Source organism: Pelodiscus sinensis, chromosome 1, assembly GCF_052426305.1.
Source record: "Pelodiscus sinensis isolate ZL-2025 chromosome 1, ASM5242630v1, whole genome shotgun sequence".
Taxonomy (NCBI): Eukaryota; Metazoa; Chordata; order Testudines; family Trionychidae; genus Pelodiscus; species Pelodiscus sinensis.
The window spans coordinates 199,705,204-199,720,400 of NC_143052.1; the positions used below are offsets into that span (position 1 = coordinate 199,705,204).

At 42.6% G+C, this 15,197-nt stretch overlaps 1 protein-coding gene across 6 annotated transcripts in view; it reads right to left on the reverse strand.

Moving 5' to 3' along the window:
- Positions 1-211: 211 nt before the first annotated feature.
- DDX3X (DEAD-box helicase 3 X-linked) overlaps positions 212-15,197 on the reverse strand; it is a 32,619-nt gene continuing 17,633 nt past the window's right edge. For 3 of the 6 annotated variants that reach the window (XM_075912986.2, XM_006133963.5, XM_006133959.4), the window contains 11 exons: positions 13,082-13,217; positions 12,448-12,533; positions 10,543-10,641; positions 10,308-10,468; positions 8,400-8,544; positions 8,100-8,289; positions 7,620-7,801; positions 7,415-7,532; positions 5,091-5,247; positions 2,980-3,128; positions 212-2,751 (listed from right to left, as the gene is read on the reverse strand). In XM_075912986.2, the coding sequence (XP_075769101.1) occupies positions 2,669-2,751; positions 2,980-3,128; positions 5,091-5,247; positions 7,415-7,532; positions 7,620-7,801; positions 8,100-8,289; positions 8,400-8,544; positions 10,308-10,468; positions 10,543-10,641; positions 12,448-12,533; positions 13,082-13,217 (1,506 nt within the window). In that variant the 3' untranslated portion in view covers positions 212-2,668. The remainder of the gene's footprint in view (positions 2,752-2,979; positions 3,129-5,090; positions 5,248-7,414; positions 7,533-7,619; positions 7,802-8,099; positions 8,290-8,399; positions 8,545-10,307; positions 10,469-10,542; positions 10,642-12,447; positions 12,534-13,081; positions 13,218-15,197) is intronic. The other 3 variants (XM_006133961.4, XM_075912993.2, XM_006133965.5) reach the window with 1 other exon arrangement.

Here is a 15,197-nt window from a genome sequence, read left to right on the forward strand (position 1 = left end):
CATACATGGGAAGGAAAAAACCCCTCACTGTACATGTATACCTACCACAATACAAATCTCATATAATTGAGGCAATGCTTGGCTTGTATACCTCTCTCAACTGATGGGTGTACAAGGCCAACTCTGCACTGCTGGCCACAAGATCAGCGATTGCACCACATTCAGTTTACAGGTGTGATGTGAAACAATGATACTTAAATGGAGTGGACTCTGCAGTTCAACTTTTTATTTTAATAAAATCAAGAGTAATGCACAGCACATGCAGTGCTAGCATCTAAACTAATACAATAAGCAATTACTAAACCTACAGTGACTTGAAGTTGAATTTTTACATTCAGCAAGTTTAAACCCATTCTTTGCATATGATTTTTTTCCTTATTTCAGAACCAAAAATATTGCTGGATGACAAAACTTGCTAAAAACGCACAAGTCACTGATTATGCCAATACAACAAAGATAACCACATGTTTGAGGATTGCAATGTGCCAGACATTCACTGAAAAAAAACCAAACAAACAAAAACCACACACAACTAAACAAAACTCACGCAAAAAAAACAAACATCTGAGAATCTGGACACTTCACATCAGTGTTTAGAAGTGTTTCATTAATATCTTAAGACAAGTGTATCAAAACCTTGGCATGTTTCATTTTAAGTTGCCAATTTTTTGTTTTACTATATCAGAAGGTTATGGCTATACTGCCAATGCCGGGTCTGCTTAATTTGACTTAAGAGTTTAATATGACTTAACATTAAAAGCTCACACTACCCCGAAATATATAATTTCACGCATACGGTGACATTCAACATTCAAGTGCCAGTGTTTTTGTACTGTCTTTTGGTCAAGTTTCTTTAAACTTTCAAAGAATCACTTTTAGGCTTACAAAAATAAATATTTGTCAAAAATGTTCAATAAATATTACACAAAACTAGCAGCAAAAAAGTATCTAGAAATCTTGTGTGCAAATAGTTTTCTTCCCAGCTATCATTCTCATGGTCCCAAATAAATTTTAGAATCTAGTTCCTTCTCCTTAGACAAGCTGCGTTCAATCTCCAAGAGACAAAGTAAGATTGGAAGTTAAGGACACGCACACAAGACATATATAAAATTCTCTGAATGTGCAATAAAAGAAGTATTTTGTAAAAAGTTATGGGCAAAATGTACAAGGGCCTAAACCTAGACTAATTGAAATAGCACCATAACAAATGACCTCAATACTGTCAAGTGCACCTACTTAATAAAAGTTTTAGAACAAGGCACAATACACTTGAAAAAAATCTATTGCACTTTAGGAGATTTTTGCCATTTTCCTATGCCACTGTAGATTAAGAGTTAACGGCTCTGGCCACAAAAGTTAGCACAGAAATTCCAAGTGGCAGAGGCATTTTACTGGTGGACAATACTTATCTTTGGCCAGATTTAGCATAAACAGACTATAAATACAATGGAAACCTATGCAACTAAAACTGACTAAAACTGCACTTTAATAGCAGAATTGAAACCTTGTGCAGTTATGTACATTTCCAACCTCTGTGATCTCAAGATTTGTTTGTTACTCTTCTGGAGCCATTTTACAAGTCTACAGTAAGCCAGTTTAACATCTCAACGCAGCTTGAACAGAGTAATGTGAATCTGCATTAAAATAAAGCCTGCTGCATAATTCTTCCTGTTCATACCCTCTTGACCAAAAAACATCAACACTAGCATGCGTTATTAGACCAAAAATCAGTCAGGCCCCTTAAGGAGGACCAGTCACTGTCGTGGTCAGCCATTCTACCATTTCAATTTCATATGGCAGGCATTTTAAAAAGTCTAAATAGATGAATTCTCCTAAAAACTATTTCAAGTTATCAGACCTTTAAACATTCCCTGTAATATTCTGCCCACATTTGGCTAGCTCACAATGATCTGCCTAAACATTGAAAAAGGAATTGCTGTATTTACTTGCATTAACTTCAAAAACAGTGCTTTTAATGTATGCATGTATCCATACATCATCTCATCATGACTGGAATGGCTTATTAAAGACTATCAGGTTCTAAGTACCTATCCAGGATAGAGTGAGCAAATCAGAACTTTAACTTAGTACAGTTTTGCCACATTAGAAACTAATTCCATTGATATGCTTCAAGATGTTTGATTTTTTTTCCCCAAAATCTGCAAGTATCAAAAGCCCTAATGCAGGCTACCGCATAAGTTTTTGTAATATTATGGATGAATCGATGATTCCTGTTTAAGTTGTATCACACCTGTGTGCCAAGGTTTGATTTTAGCTCAAGTTCAGTAATTTTGATTTTGTCAACAATTGATATCTTGAGCATTACTGAGCCAACAGGACATCAAAATAAAAGTTGTCTAAAGTTAAAGGCACAGTACATTAACAAACAAATGATCCTCAGTCACAAAATCAGAAATGCAGTTTAGGATTGGGGGTGGCTGGGAGGGGAGTTAATCCTGACTACAGCAATGGAATCTTCACCTTCAAAATAGGGCTGCTTGTTCCTTTTGTTTCTTCTTGTGACCTTGAGCTCCCTTAAAAAAAATTTCAGTGGAGAATCACAGCTGGTAATGTACTGCGAGTTCTTGAAGCTACACAAGGTATAGTCTGGCTAAGTTACATGTGGTTTCCATATTAGCTTGTGTGGTAGGTTCTGCTGCAAGCAGATTCAGTTGCCCCACCAGTCAACCCCCTGGGAGTTATAGTTTCCTCCATATCCATCGCTGTTGTAGAAGCTGCCTCCGTAGCCACCTAATAGGGAAGAACAAATATCAGCTTTAGATTACTAAATAAAACATTAAGTCTATTTGTGTTCTTTCATGGATATAGTTTTCTGTGGATGAAAACATAAGGGGGAGGGGAAGACAACTACAGGAGTGCGGAAGGGAGGTGGATGAGAACACACTGACTATATCTAGAACTGTAAAACATGTAACATGCCCTTCTAATCTTCTTAGTATTTGATTACAAGACAGTTACCTCCAAATCCTCTGCTGCCTCCATGGCCACTGCTGCTGCCACCACCACCACCACTGCGACTGCTGCTTGGTCGGCTACTGCTAAAGCTACTACTGCTACCACCGCTACTTGTTCGATAGTCTCTGGCACCAAATCCTCCACTGAACCTACTATAGAGAAAGAGAAGACACTCACAGCTTGTTCTTATTCGCATTCCAGTAGAACACAATTATTATAAAAATCTTAGAAATCTAAGGTAGTTGAAATAAAATGTGCAGAGCAGCAGTGCCCCTATTACATATAATCTCAGCATCCACATTTGTTATTTGTAAGCCTCTCCTCTCATTGCTACTTGGACTGTGATGGTTCCATTTGAAAAAAGAGCAGTGGAAAACAGGACTGCTTCAGTATACATATTCAAATGAAAAACCAAACAATAACAGGCTGCAAGAAAGTAGACTTATGCTCAGTTACTCTTTCCTATATGAAGAAGTGCCTTCCCTCTTAATCTAGAGGGATCTAAAGCATAGCTACAATACGTGCAGGCCCATGTTTGCTGGCTTGGACCCCACAGTACCACACTGGCAACATGAAATAGTACTGTCCACTGGTAGGGATTTATTCAGTGGTTAATAGGACAGAATACTACATACAAGTGTCTCAGATGCAGTGTGATTAGGACTTTTTTTGCTTTACAGTGTAAAGCAAAAAAGCCTCTGCTACTAAAGAAGCACATCTATTGTATTTCAAGTGGTAAACCATGCTCCAGTTACCATTCTAAAATAATCCCAAATTTATCCCCTTGGCTCTCTGCTGCAGCACCAGGAAGGCAGGCAACTGCCAGCCAGTAGCCTCAGGCAGTAGAGCCCCAGTTCATGCCTCGCCCATCAGTTGAGGGATCTGGGAAGCCCAACCCCATTTCCCCTTAGCAAGCAGCCTAGACCCAACCCAGGCCCACCTGCCAAAAGAATGGCCAGCCCAGCTTCAGCCTACCACTAGGAAGGAACTGTCACTTCACGGACCTCCAAGCCCCGCATCCCAAGTTCCCCTGCGCCACCTCATACTTCCCACCCCGCACCCCAATTCCTGTACCACAGGATCATGCACCTTTGTTAATTATCCCTTGCTTTGGTATTGAGACACTCAGTCTGCTCACAGCTGGGAAATCTTACAGGGAACTCACCTCCATTGGATTGCAGCCAATGAGAGCGAAGTGCCCCTCCATTGCCCAGACCCCCCCCCCCCCTTTTCACTCATGCACTCACTTTCCCATCCAGACACTCCTTCCACCCAGCTACCTCATTTTTACCCTGTGAGCCTAGGAGGGGCCCACAAAACCTACTAACCCAAGCCCCCCCAGGGCTCTAGTGTACAAGGAAAATGTAGGAGTGTCTTTCTGCTTCTCAGGGGCCAAGTCAGGTGTTTTTTCCTACTTCTCACTTGAGGCCCAGACTGATTTTCCTGAGTTAGTGAACCACCCCCACATCCAACAGATTTCCCACCCCTGCTTTTAACAGGTAAATAAAACAAAAGCAATGTATGGGTGAACATCAGATTTAGTACAATATTAAAACAGCTTTAGAAATAGTCCCATTCAGTAAATCAAAACTGGTTCTCTTGCTAAGCAAATTCAGAAGCTTAGCTTAGTTCAAAACCAAATCTTATTACAGTAAATCTTGAAAGTCTGGCTTTGTTTCTAATATTAAGGATCTGTATCTTACTTTGTTCCTCATCTCAAATGGGTTAGCCAGCCGTTTACAGTTTATTCTGTGCCAGCTTAATTAAACTTTCAGAATAGAGCATTTTAGCATAACGTGACAAGATGTGGCTTCCAATAAGGGGCTCAGTTTGAAACAACCATAAGAAAAACTGTTTAATGGAAAAGCAAATTCTCAGGAGATTCCTTATGGTAGCTCTGGAAATAAATTTAACGCTTGCCTTCGTTTTGTAAGAGGAGCCACAGTGCAATCTGAGAGAAGTACTAAGAAGTCATCAATATAGAAGATAGTTTTATCTAACTCTCCAAGCTGAAGAGTAATTAAAAAGCAAAGGATTGGGCAATAGGAACCTAAAGCTGCAACTATGGAACTAGCATGCAATGGATGCACTTCAGTCAGTTCAATTCAAGTTACCTCTTGGAACGCCCACGACTGCTACCACCCTTATGAAGCTGCTCATAAGCCATGTTTTCCAACCATGACGGTACTTCCTGTTTAGCTTCAACAAGAAGATCTAGCAAGTCCTTGGTGATGTTTATGTTCCTCTCATTGAAGAAGGAGGTGGCAAGGCCTTAAACCAAAAAAAGACAAAAACACATTGATTCTCAATGTTAGAGAGGAAACTTGGTGTCAAGCTTCAAGCACATGTTAATCCGGGCTATATAGAGCAGTAGCGTCTTAAGCAGAAGGACAAAATAAAATAGCTATTTGGTGGGTTTTTAACTTCAAATAGGCTTGCACTGAACTCTAAAGATACTTGACATTAATCTTAGAACAAAGTTGTTTTTTATTTTTTTTGAGACATGTCTTTACACAGACATCCCTATGTTTGATGGGACTGCTTGTAGCTGACCTCTCAGGTAATGCAAAACTTCAGACCACATCTAAGTGTCTTCTTCCCATTTCCCTCCCTAGGAATTCATTTTGATTTTTCTTCTGCTTCATAGCTCTCAGCCTTCTCGTGTGGCAAATCACTTTATTAATCTGATATTAATTAGCCAGACTATGGAATCTGGTACAATGTCATCCAGATGATTGAGTTCTCAGCAAGGGCTGATATAATCTGACTGCATTCCCTCTACCCCCCCTCACTGACTTGTATTTGAAATGGTTAACAGAATACATGTAAAATGGCAGCAACTGAACTATGTGCGCACGTATGCAAAAATTTGAATTTAAGAAAGCTGCTAACTGGAACTATTACACTGGTTTTTAATACTGCCTTCCTACCTATTCTATTAAGGTGCATTACAGGATCTTGCAAAAACAAGGAGTACTGTGGCATCTTATAGACTAACACAGTGGTCCCCAACCTTTTGGGGCTGCCGGGCACCTGGAGGCGGGGCTGTGCATGTGCCATGGGGCGGAACCACCCATACGCCGCGTGCCCAGTGCCGGTGCCACCCATGCATCACACTCCTGGGGCTGGCACTGCTCCTGAGCTGTGCGCCCAGGAGCAGGGCCACCCATACACTGCATGCACAGAGGCAGGGCTGCCACCGCCCATGTGCTGCACACCCGGGACTGGTGCTGCCTGTGCCCACGCCCGGGCTGGCGCCACCCATATGCAGTGTGCCCAGAGGCCAGCACAGCCCTTGCACCCAGGGGTGGGGCCATGTAAATGCTCATGTGGTGCATGCCTGGGGCCAGCACCGTCCATGTGCAGTGCGCCTGGGGGCGGGAGTGGCCCCCGATAACTATGCGGGCGCACAGAAATGACCCACCAGGCGCCATGGGGGACCACTGGACTAACAGATTTATTGGAGCATAAGCTTTTGTGGGCAAAGACCCACTTCAGTCTTTGCCCACAAAAGCTTATGCTCCAATAAATCTGTCAGTCTATAAGATGCCACAGGATTCCTAGTCTGAATCTGCAAAAGCGACTAACAGCTACTCCTCTGAATATAGTATCTTGGGCACCCAGGGGCATGCGGAAAAAGACTGGAATGAGGAGACTTACCTGAAAATTTTGCTCTGTTTAATAAGCTTGGCATTAAGACTACTGCTGCGAAGAGCAGAAGTGGGCTTGTCCAAAGCAGTAGCTCAAAAGCTTCATTTTTAGGTCAAGTTTACACTATCACCAAATCCAGCAGTTCTCAAAACAGGAGGCCAGGACCACAGTTCCCTCTAAGATGCAACACATCTTCACAGATGATTAATCAGCCCCATCCAGTCAAGAGGTGCAGGGCTCCATGCAGGGACCTGACTGGGTGGGGATGATTAAGCCAGTCCTGGCCACCCAAATAGAAGGGGTCCTGACCAGCGTTCCCTCTATGCTGTGAAGCAGCACAACTTCACAGGTAATTAGACTTGCTGGGACCAAGGGCCGAAACCAAAGCTCAGCACATCAGGGCTCAGGCTACAGGCCTCCTGCCTCAGGCTGAAAGTCTCTATTTGGGTCTCTGGGTCTCAGTTGGGTTTTGCACAATCCCCACCCCAGGGTAGTGGTACTTGAGGCGGCTCAGGCCCCCCTCCTGAGGCTGTGGTGCAATGAAGTTTGAGAATGCCAATCTAGTGTTACTTATAACCAGGGTTTGACAAATGGCAGCGAAATCTCGTCGCCAGCCCCACACTGCACATGTGCAAGACCCGCATAGCACATGTATGTGCTGCAGGTGAAACGAGCAACCAGCTAAAATCTACTCACCATGGGCAAGTAGACTCAATGATTTGTTGAGCCCTGCTTATAACTCACTGGACTGTTGCACTGAGCATCTTCTAGTAGACAATGCACTTACCAAGGTTTCCCACACGGCCTGTACGACCAATGCGATGTACATATTCTTCAATATCACTTGGCAAGTCAAAGTTTATGACATGTTTCACATTTGAAATGTCCAATCCTCTTGCTGCAACCTAATGAAGAATTTCCACTGTCAGGTCTTAGCAAAGCTTCACATGAAGTAAAATGTTTTTCACTTCCAGAACAAAAACTGCACTTACTGCTGTGGCAACCAGAATTGGGCTTCTGCCTGAGCGGAACTGGTGTAGAGCTTCTTCTCTATCGCGCTGAGAGCGATCTCCATGGATGCTTGTACAAGCGTATCCTTCGTGGTAGAGAAAGTCCTCCAAAGAGTCAGCTCCCTTTTTAGTCTCCACGAACACCAGAGTCAGGGAATCCTTGCCTAATGCAAAAAGTTAAGCCACAGATTTGCCACTGGCACAATGCTGCATCTGCAAATATTTAGCACCCCCCAGTGGTACAAGGCAGTTTATCTTCTGCTCATTTGTGTATTCGGTTAAGTCAGTGATATCAATACAAGGCCATTTCCTCTCCCCACCACCACAATATTTATATTAGCCAAGAAGCCTTTTTTGCTTTGATTTAAACACACCATGCATGCAAATACATTCACAACATATGAGAAAACAAGGAGGAAAAGACTAACAGCTTTTTCTCCACCTAACATAGATTCTCATTACCTGAGCAATCAGAGCTGTGTTGAAATTCTCCCAAACAGTCTTTACCTGTGGCATTTAGCAGGTCAAGCAGAAATGACCGTTTGTCTGACTCTTCCACCCAGACTACTTTCTGTGTGATGTTCTCAGATGTAGAGCCAACTCTGCCAACAGCCAGAAAGATATATTCATCCAGGAAGTCACGGGCAAGCATCTAGGAGGCAGAGGAAAAAATAATTCAGTTTTTTCCTCCACAAAAAATGGCTGAATTCATAAAGTACTACATGAGGCTTTTTGACCTATAAGCTTAAAGTCAGAGGATACCTGGATTTCCTTGGGAAAAGTAGCACTGAACATCATGGTATGACGAACTCCTTTTGGTGGCATAGTATCTTGTTCAACAATACGGCGAATCTGAGGTTCAAACCCCATATCAAGCATGCGATCAGCTTCATCCAGTACCAGATACCTGGGAGTAAAGAAAGAGGTTAAAAAAAAAAGTTGCTTGAAGTGAGGACAACGAGTTTAAAAACCCCACGCAGTGTGAACTGGATACTGAACCAGGCTATTTTCTGCAAATGAAGAATATTTAATGCAGTATGCTACAATTATTCAGTGATAGCTTGTACAAGTGACCTAAAGCTGGGAAGTATTTATAAGCTATATGTAGTTTAACTGAGAACTAGTCAATTTAGCAGCATTAAAGCATGGCTTTTGCAAGTATTTGACCACTAGTCTGGCAGTAAAATTTTCACGCAACACATAACATGAAGAGCCTCAGCTTGCAGCAAGAGTCAACTAGTTTTTGATGGCCTCAATGCAGCCACCATCTCTTGCTTGCTTAATTATCTTTAGAAAAAAAAAAAGCAAATCCGCACATAAATGTATCCAAATCATTGTAAGTTATGAAGGGCATTTCCCCTTATTGTATGCTCTGTAATAAAAATAACATTCAGTTGTTTATTCTTTCCTGGACCTTTTTTTAAAAGATGCTTTGCATGTTCTTTTCTATTAATCTTTTACCTTTTAGGCTGTTTTTTTTTTTTAAACCTGCTACTGTGAAAAGTGATGCCCTAGAAAGCTGGGGGAAAAAAATTAAGCCCTGGATCAGGAGATAGGTGGTGAAGCAGTAAAAACCAGAACAGATAGGGGCCAGGGGGCAGCAAGAGGATCCAGCTGCACTGGTAGTGGGATGCATGCAGGGAAACCATCTGCAGCTCACTATCATATGGTTCAAGGACACAGCAGGGGCCAACGGTGAGCCTTGGGTCAGAGCTTAAAGACCCAGGGCCCAGGAGTAGAGTTGGCAGCCTGGACCCAGCATTTGCCCCAATCACATGGTGGCTGCTAGAACTTGAATGACACCTTGCTTGCCTGTAGCTGAAGCCCATGGCTAGAGGAAGCAGTGAGAGCCCAGTGGCAGAGTCAGCTTCCTTATTGCTATTGCCCAAAGTCCCATGGTCTGAGCTCCACCACCCTCAGGAATATGGAGACCTCACACTGCCTGCTTCTCCAGTGTTTCTGGTTCTAGAGAGGGCAGGAGTCAACTCCTTTGAGCAGGCCCAGGGGAAAAGGCCACTAACTCCTTACCTCCCAATCACTATCCAGGGGACTAAGAAAAGGCTCCAATGGCTGCATTTGAGATGGTTCAGGTAGCAACAGACTTCCAAATAGGTCCAGGCTGTTGGAGAGCCAATATGCGAGCTTTACATCAGAGGAATGGAGGGAGTGGGGAGGCAGAGAAGAAGCAAGTATGCAGGGGAAGGTATACAAATATCTTCATGTTTCAGAACCCAACCATATGAGACTAGTATTGTGAAATCTATTTGACAAAGTAAGCTGTTTGAAGCCAAAGCCTGCAATTTCTGATAAGCCTACATTTATCTACACAGGGTTTTGCCTTTACTAAAACAGTCCTTTAGGAAAACTATCAGAAAAATACTATGGATCACTACCATTTATTTTGTGGCACCTTATAGACTAAGATATATTGGAGCATAAGCTTCCGTGGGCAAAGATCCGCTTTGTCAGATGCTCCAATAAATCTGTTAGTCTATAAGGTGCCACAGGACTCCTTGTCGCCTTTGTGGATCCAGCCTAACATGGCTACCCCACAGATTCTTTGAAACCATTATCTTTTTTCAGTTTAAAAACCAACTATTAAATCCTACGATCTGGTTAGAAATTCTAGACATTTATAACAGTATCAAGTTCCAAGATCATTTTGCCTACTTGCAAAAGTCCAATCCAATCTTTCCCCTCTCCATCATGTCAACCAGACGTCCTGGAGTTGCTACAAGCAAATGACACCCACGTTCCAAGTCACGTATCTGTTGGCCGATATCAGCACCACCATAGACAACACAAGGACGAACTTTGGAACGATATGCAAACTGTAAGAAGAACACTAATTATTTTCTGTTTTTTAAAAGTTCAGAATATTATGCTGAAAATTTGCCAATGATACCTTTCGGGCTTCTTCATAGATCTGCACTGCCAGTTCTCTAGTTGGAGCCAAGACTAGTGAGATTGGGTATTGCTTACGGCGTCCATATCTTCCATTTTCCTGAAGGACAGAATATCTAGAATAAATGCTTCTAAATATTTTTTAAAAGCTGTAACTACAGCCATTTCAAACTGAGCACCTGCTTTCCCCACAATTCTGAAAGTTTCTTGATACCAGCCTACACTCTTGACAAGTAATATTACAGAAAGTGAACCATCAACAGCTCTCTGCTCTAAATTGGACCACTATTTGAAATCAAGGTTCTCAACTCTCTACTCCAAAGGATCTGTTTGTCAATTGCTAAAAAGGAGCACAGGAAGTATTCCCCCTTCAGAAGGCCTCATTCATGCTTTCGGCCAAGGGTGGCCAGCCTACTGCTCTTAAGCTGCATGCAACTCTTTTCCAAAGAAACGTGGCTCTTAGGGTTATGGCTCGGCTGCGCACCTGGACTGCTCATGGCCACTCTGTGCATACACCCCAGTTCCGCAAGTCAGAAGAGCGTGGCAGCAGCTCTGGTGAGACCCAGACATTGGGCAAGGAAGGGGGAAGGGAGTTGGGGATGCCTGGCTCTGGGGGAGGGCATTGGGATACAGCAGGGGGGCTGAAGTATCTTAAACTCAAAGTCTTCTTGGATTCAGAATAAGGCAGCCAACACAGAGGTCCTATTTAAATTCCAGGGGAAGGGGGGGGGGGAACCCTCACAACCAACATGTACAGTAAAACTCCAATGGTCCAGCACTCCTGATGGTCAGGCACCATATGGAACCCGGAAGTGCCCCAGGCAGCCGGACAATTAGAGCTGCTCTGCCCCCGTCTTCCGATTCAGCCACTGCTGAAACTGATCAGCATCCCGCCCACTCCACCCCAGACCCCTCATAGCACCCCCTTCTGATAGTTCGGCACCCCCTGGGTCCTCAAGGTGCTGGATTATCAGAAGTTTACTGTACCTGGTTTACACTCTTTCTTTAAAAAAATCCAAAGGCTACTGTTTGCTAGGCTGAAGCAATTATTCTGAAATATGTGGGTCTCCCTTATTGTTTTTGAACCTGTCATATTTGCAGTCTGGGGCAGACCTGAATTTTTAGAGCCATAATCTTCATAAGTTAAACAAAAAAAGAAAGCCACACTAGGTAACAAGTTGGAGTGAAACAGGCACTTCAAATTGTGCTAATTAAAAGTCACAGGACATAATAGGGCAATAGTGTTAAATTTAAAATATCTGGTGGGGATGCTTATTTTGAGAGAGAACAACACTACTGTATTTTCAAAGGGTTTTTTTTTTTTTTTTTTTAAGTTTGATGTTTCTTTGTCATGTTTTCTGAAGATCTATGGCCATGATTTTTTTAAGTGACTAGAGACTATTGGTTTTTGAGTAAGTGATCTGTTAATATTGGTCATCTGTTACTGATTTTCATTTGCCTGTTGTATACAATCTGTACCCTAGTGCTGAATGTGAGCCGTACGGATAAAATGTACTACTATTGTGTGTAGTATATCACTAGATAGATCAATAAAATAAATATAATACATGGCTCTTCGCACTCTATCCACAGCTACTTTGGCTCAATTTCTAACTGGCTGGCCACCCCTGCTTTAGGCATTGGTTCTGACAACTTGTGTCCCAGATACAGTCTGACAAAAAGGGATTCAATACTTTGATGCTAATTGGGAAAAAAGGTCTTCTTGCACCATGGCGTAACTTTACTTAGGAACAGCCACATTTCAGTGAGGCCACAAGACATGATTACCACCTGTAAGCTATAATCGGCCACATCTATGGAAGAATTTTAGGCCAAGAAGAGAGAAAAAGCATCCTTTGGTGGACTAAGCTTGTTTTAACATTTGAGACTTCATCCAAGAACTTGCCTTCATAGCTCTCAAGGCATCACCTGGTCCATCTGTATAGATCTGACTCAATATTGGTAAAAGAAAAGCAGCAGTTTTCCCAGAACCTATTAAGAAATAAAGGTTAATTGTGACAGTAAAAGCATCGCTACCACGTCCATCAAGTTATCAGCTGCAACATCTTACAGTGTTCCAAGCACCTATGATGAACCAGAATGCTCTTGGGGCCAGGCAGCTCCCCAGGAGCCAGTGCACAGAGTGCATACCAGGAGCCTGTGTGTAATAATGAAGGTTAACCAGTAAGCCCAGGCTCATCAGTTAACCACGTACAGTTACACTTTCACATTTCTAAAGTCTCAATGTGCAGAAACCACCATCTTCTGCCACTGAGTTAACCTGGCACCCAGCACCCTCAAAAGAGGGCATAATAAAGTTACCCTGAACTCTAGAATTGATAAGTTTGGATTTTGTGCTAATGTGTTCTCACTACAAGGATAAGCAAGCTACAGTTCCCAGTATTTGGGGCAGGGGCGGGAGAGACGACTTTCAGAAGCACTAAGTTGGTCGTGAGCAAGCAGTTGATTCTTTAGCAATTATCTGCAGCTTGATGATTTGACCCAATTCCCACTCATTTCAAACTGAACTGTAAACCTACCTGTCTGGGCACAAGCCATCAGATCTCTCTTGTCTTTGATGATAGGTATAGCATGTTTCTGTACTGGAGTAGGGCGGGTATAGCGAGTGAGCTCAATGTTTCCCATGATAATTTCTCCCATGTCAACGTCACTGAACTGTAACATTTTGAAAAGAGTTAGTGGGGAACGGACCTTCAGAACCTTCTCACTAGAAAATACAGTACAGCCCAAGTGACTCATGTATCATCCAGGATTAATCTGCTTGATATACATACATCAGAAAGCTGAAATTCACATGTACTCAGAGGAGCCCAGTACAAGCAGCTTTATAAAAAGTTAAAAAGCAATTGGTTTGTCTTCATCAAAATCAGTCTCCCAAGCAAAATTGGTCAGCTGGTAACTATGCATGACCACAGAACTAATAATCTCATCACATACAACATCCCACCTAATTAATCCCCTCCTATTAAACATGCTTAAAAAGCCACACACCAGCCTCATCAACAAAATTAAGTAGAAACAAGCTTACACCATTTCTACCAATGAGGGCATCCCTCCAGTAAAAATCTTTATAAAAAGTTAAAAAACCCACCAAAAAACAAAGCCCACACCTACATCCGAACCCACACACATCTGAAGAGCATTTCTGATTTCTTCACTGCCCCCTTTTGACAGCTGTTAAAATTTCCACAATTATCCTCAATTCTAAATTTAATCTTGCACAGTAGACCCATGTAGTAAACTGAGAAACCTACAAGACACCATTAGTGCAAAGAGATGCCAGAAAGGCAGTTACTAGTCAGATATAGTATTTATTGGTTGTTTCCAAAGGACTTGGACAGAACACAGAGCAGGTCTCCTGATCCTTGACAGACATTGTCCAGCTTTTACATGTGCTGTTAACAGCTGAAGTCATCTGTTAAGACAGAACTACTTCACATGGCTGGTTATTTTCTGGATTTTGCCTGAACACAAACTTTCTGGGGGGGTTTGTCAAGCAATGTTTTGCCATTTACTGTCCCACTTGACTGCAAATTCTACTCTAGCTTGTGGTGTTTTGTTCAGTGAGCAATGGGCACAGGCTCTGTATGTGCTCTGTAGATCCTTCTGTTCTGATGAAAGGCGGGGACTTTTGAATTGGGGAACATGAACCCAAAGGGGGGAAAAAATCAGGGGCCACACACAAGTGAGAAGAAAAACCCCTCACTGATGTGGCCAGACTGACAAACACACCCCACATTCCCCTCAAATTAGAGCCCAGGGGGGCCCCAGGCTTGTAATTTTGTATGCTCCAGCCCCACAAAGCCACTTGACTCTTCTACAAAAGGGAAGAGACAAGACATCTATACAGTAGCAGGAGTTAGAGATAAGTAACCAGGTGTCCCCCATGGGTGCTTCATTGTAACCAGGTGTCCCCCTATGGGTGCTTCATTGTAGGAGATTCACAAGCAACAATAAAGAGGCTGATCTAGCATTCTTCTGAGGATAGAGTCAAAGCAGCATCTATTGGTCGCCAGGGCAGACTAATCACTGAAAAATGGTGGACCAGGTTGCTTTCCTCCAGAAGCCCATGATAGGTAAATATTTTTATGAAAGACCATGGAGTTGGACTGAGCAGTTATTTATAGGAGACAGAACTCCAGCAGCTTTGTTACAGTCTATAGTGAATATAAAAAAAAACGACTAATGGTATGAGTAAACTGGCTGTCACGTCATTGTTTTATATAAAGAGACATTCAGGAATAAGCCTTGGACAGAACATTTTCAAGGCAGAAGGTAAAAGCCCTTCTTACACCAGAACATGGAGGCTAGCCTCCTCCGCAAAGAATGTTGTAGGTAGTAAGATTCAGATGAGACCCCATAACATGATAAAAGGTAGAATAGAAAGTCAGCCATTAGCACCTCTGGTTTCTCTATCTGGCCAAAGTTATGGTGACCAAGAATCGAGCCTGGAGGGACAAATAGAAGTGTGAACCCCAGAGGTTCCAACCGAGTCCAAAGTGAGGAAATGGCTTATACAGTCTGTTAAGGAACGGACTGTACTAGGAGGAGTTAAAACAAAGTTCTTTGACTAACAAATGAAAGGCTATATAACAGTAATCAAGTATGCCCAACTAGGAGCTTAGGTGATTACCT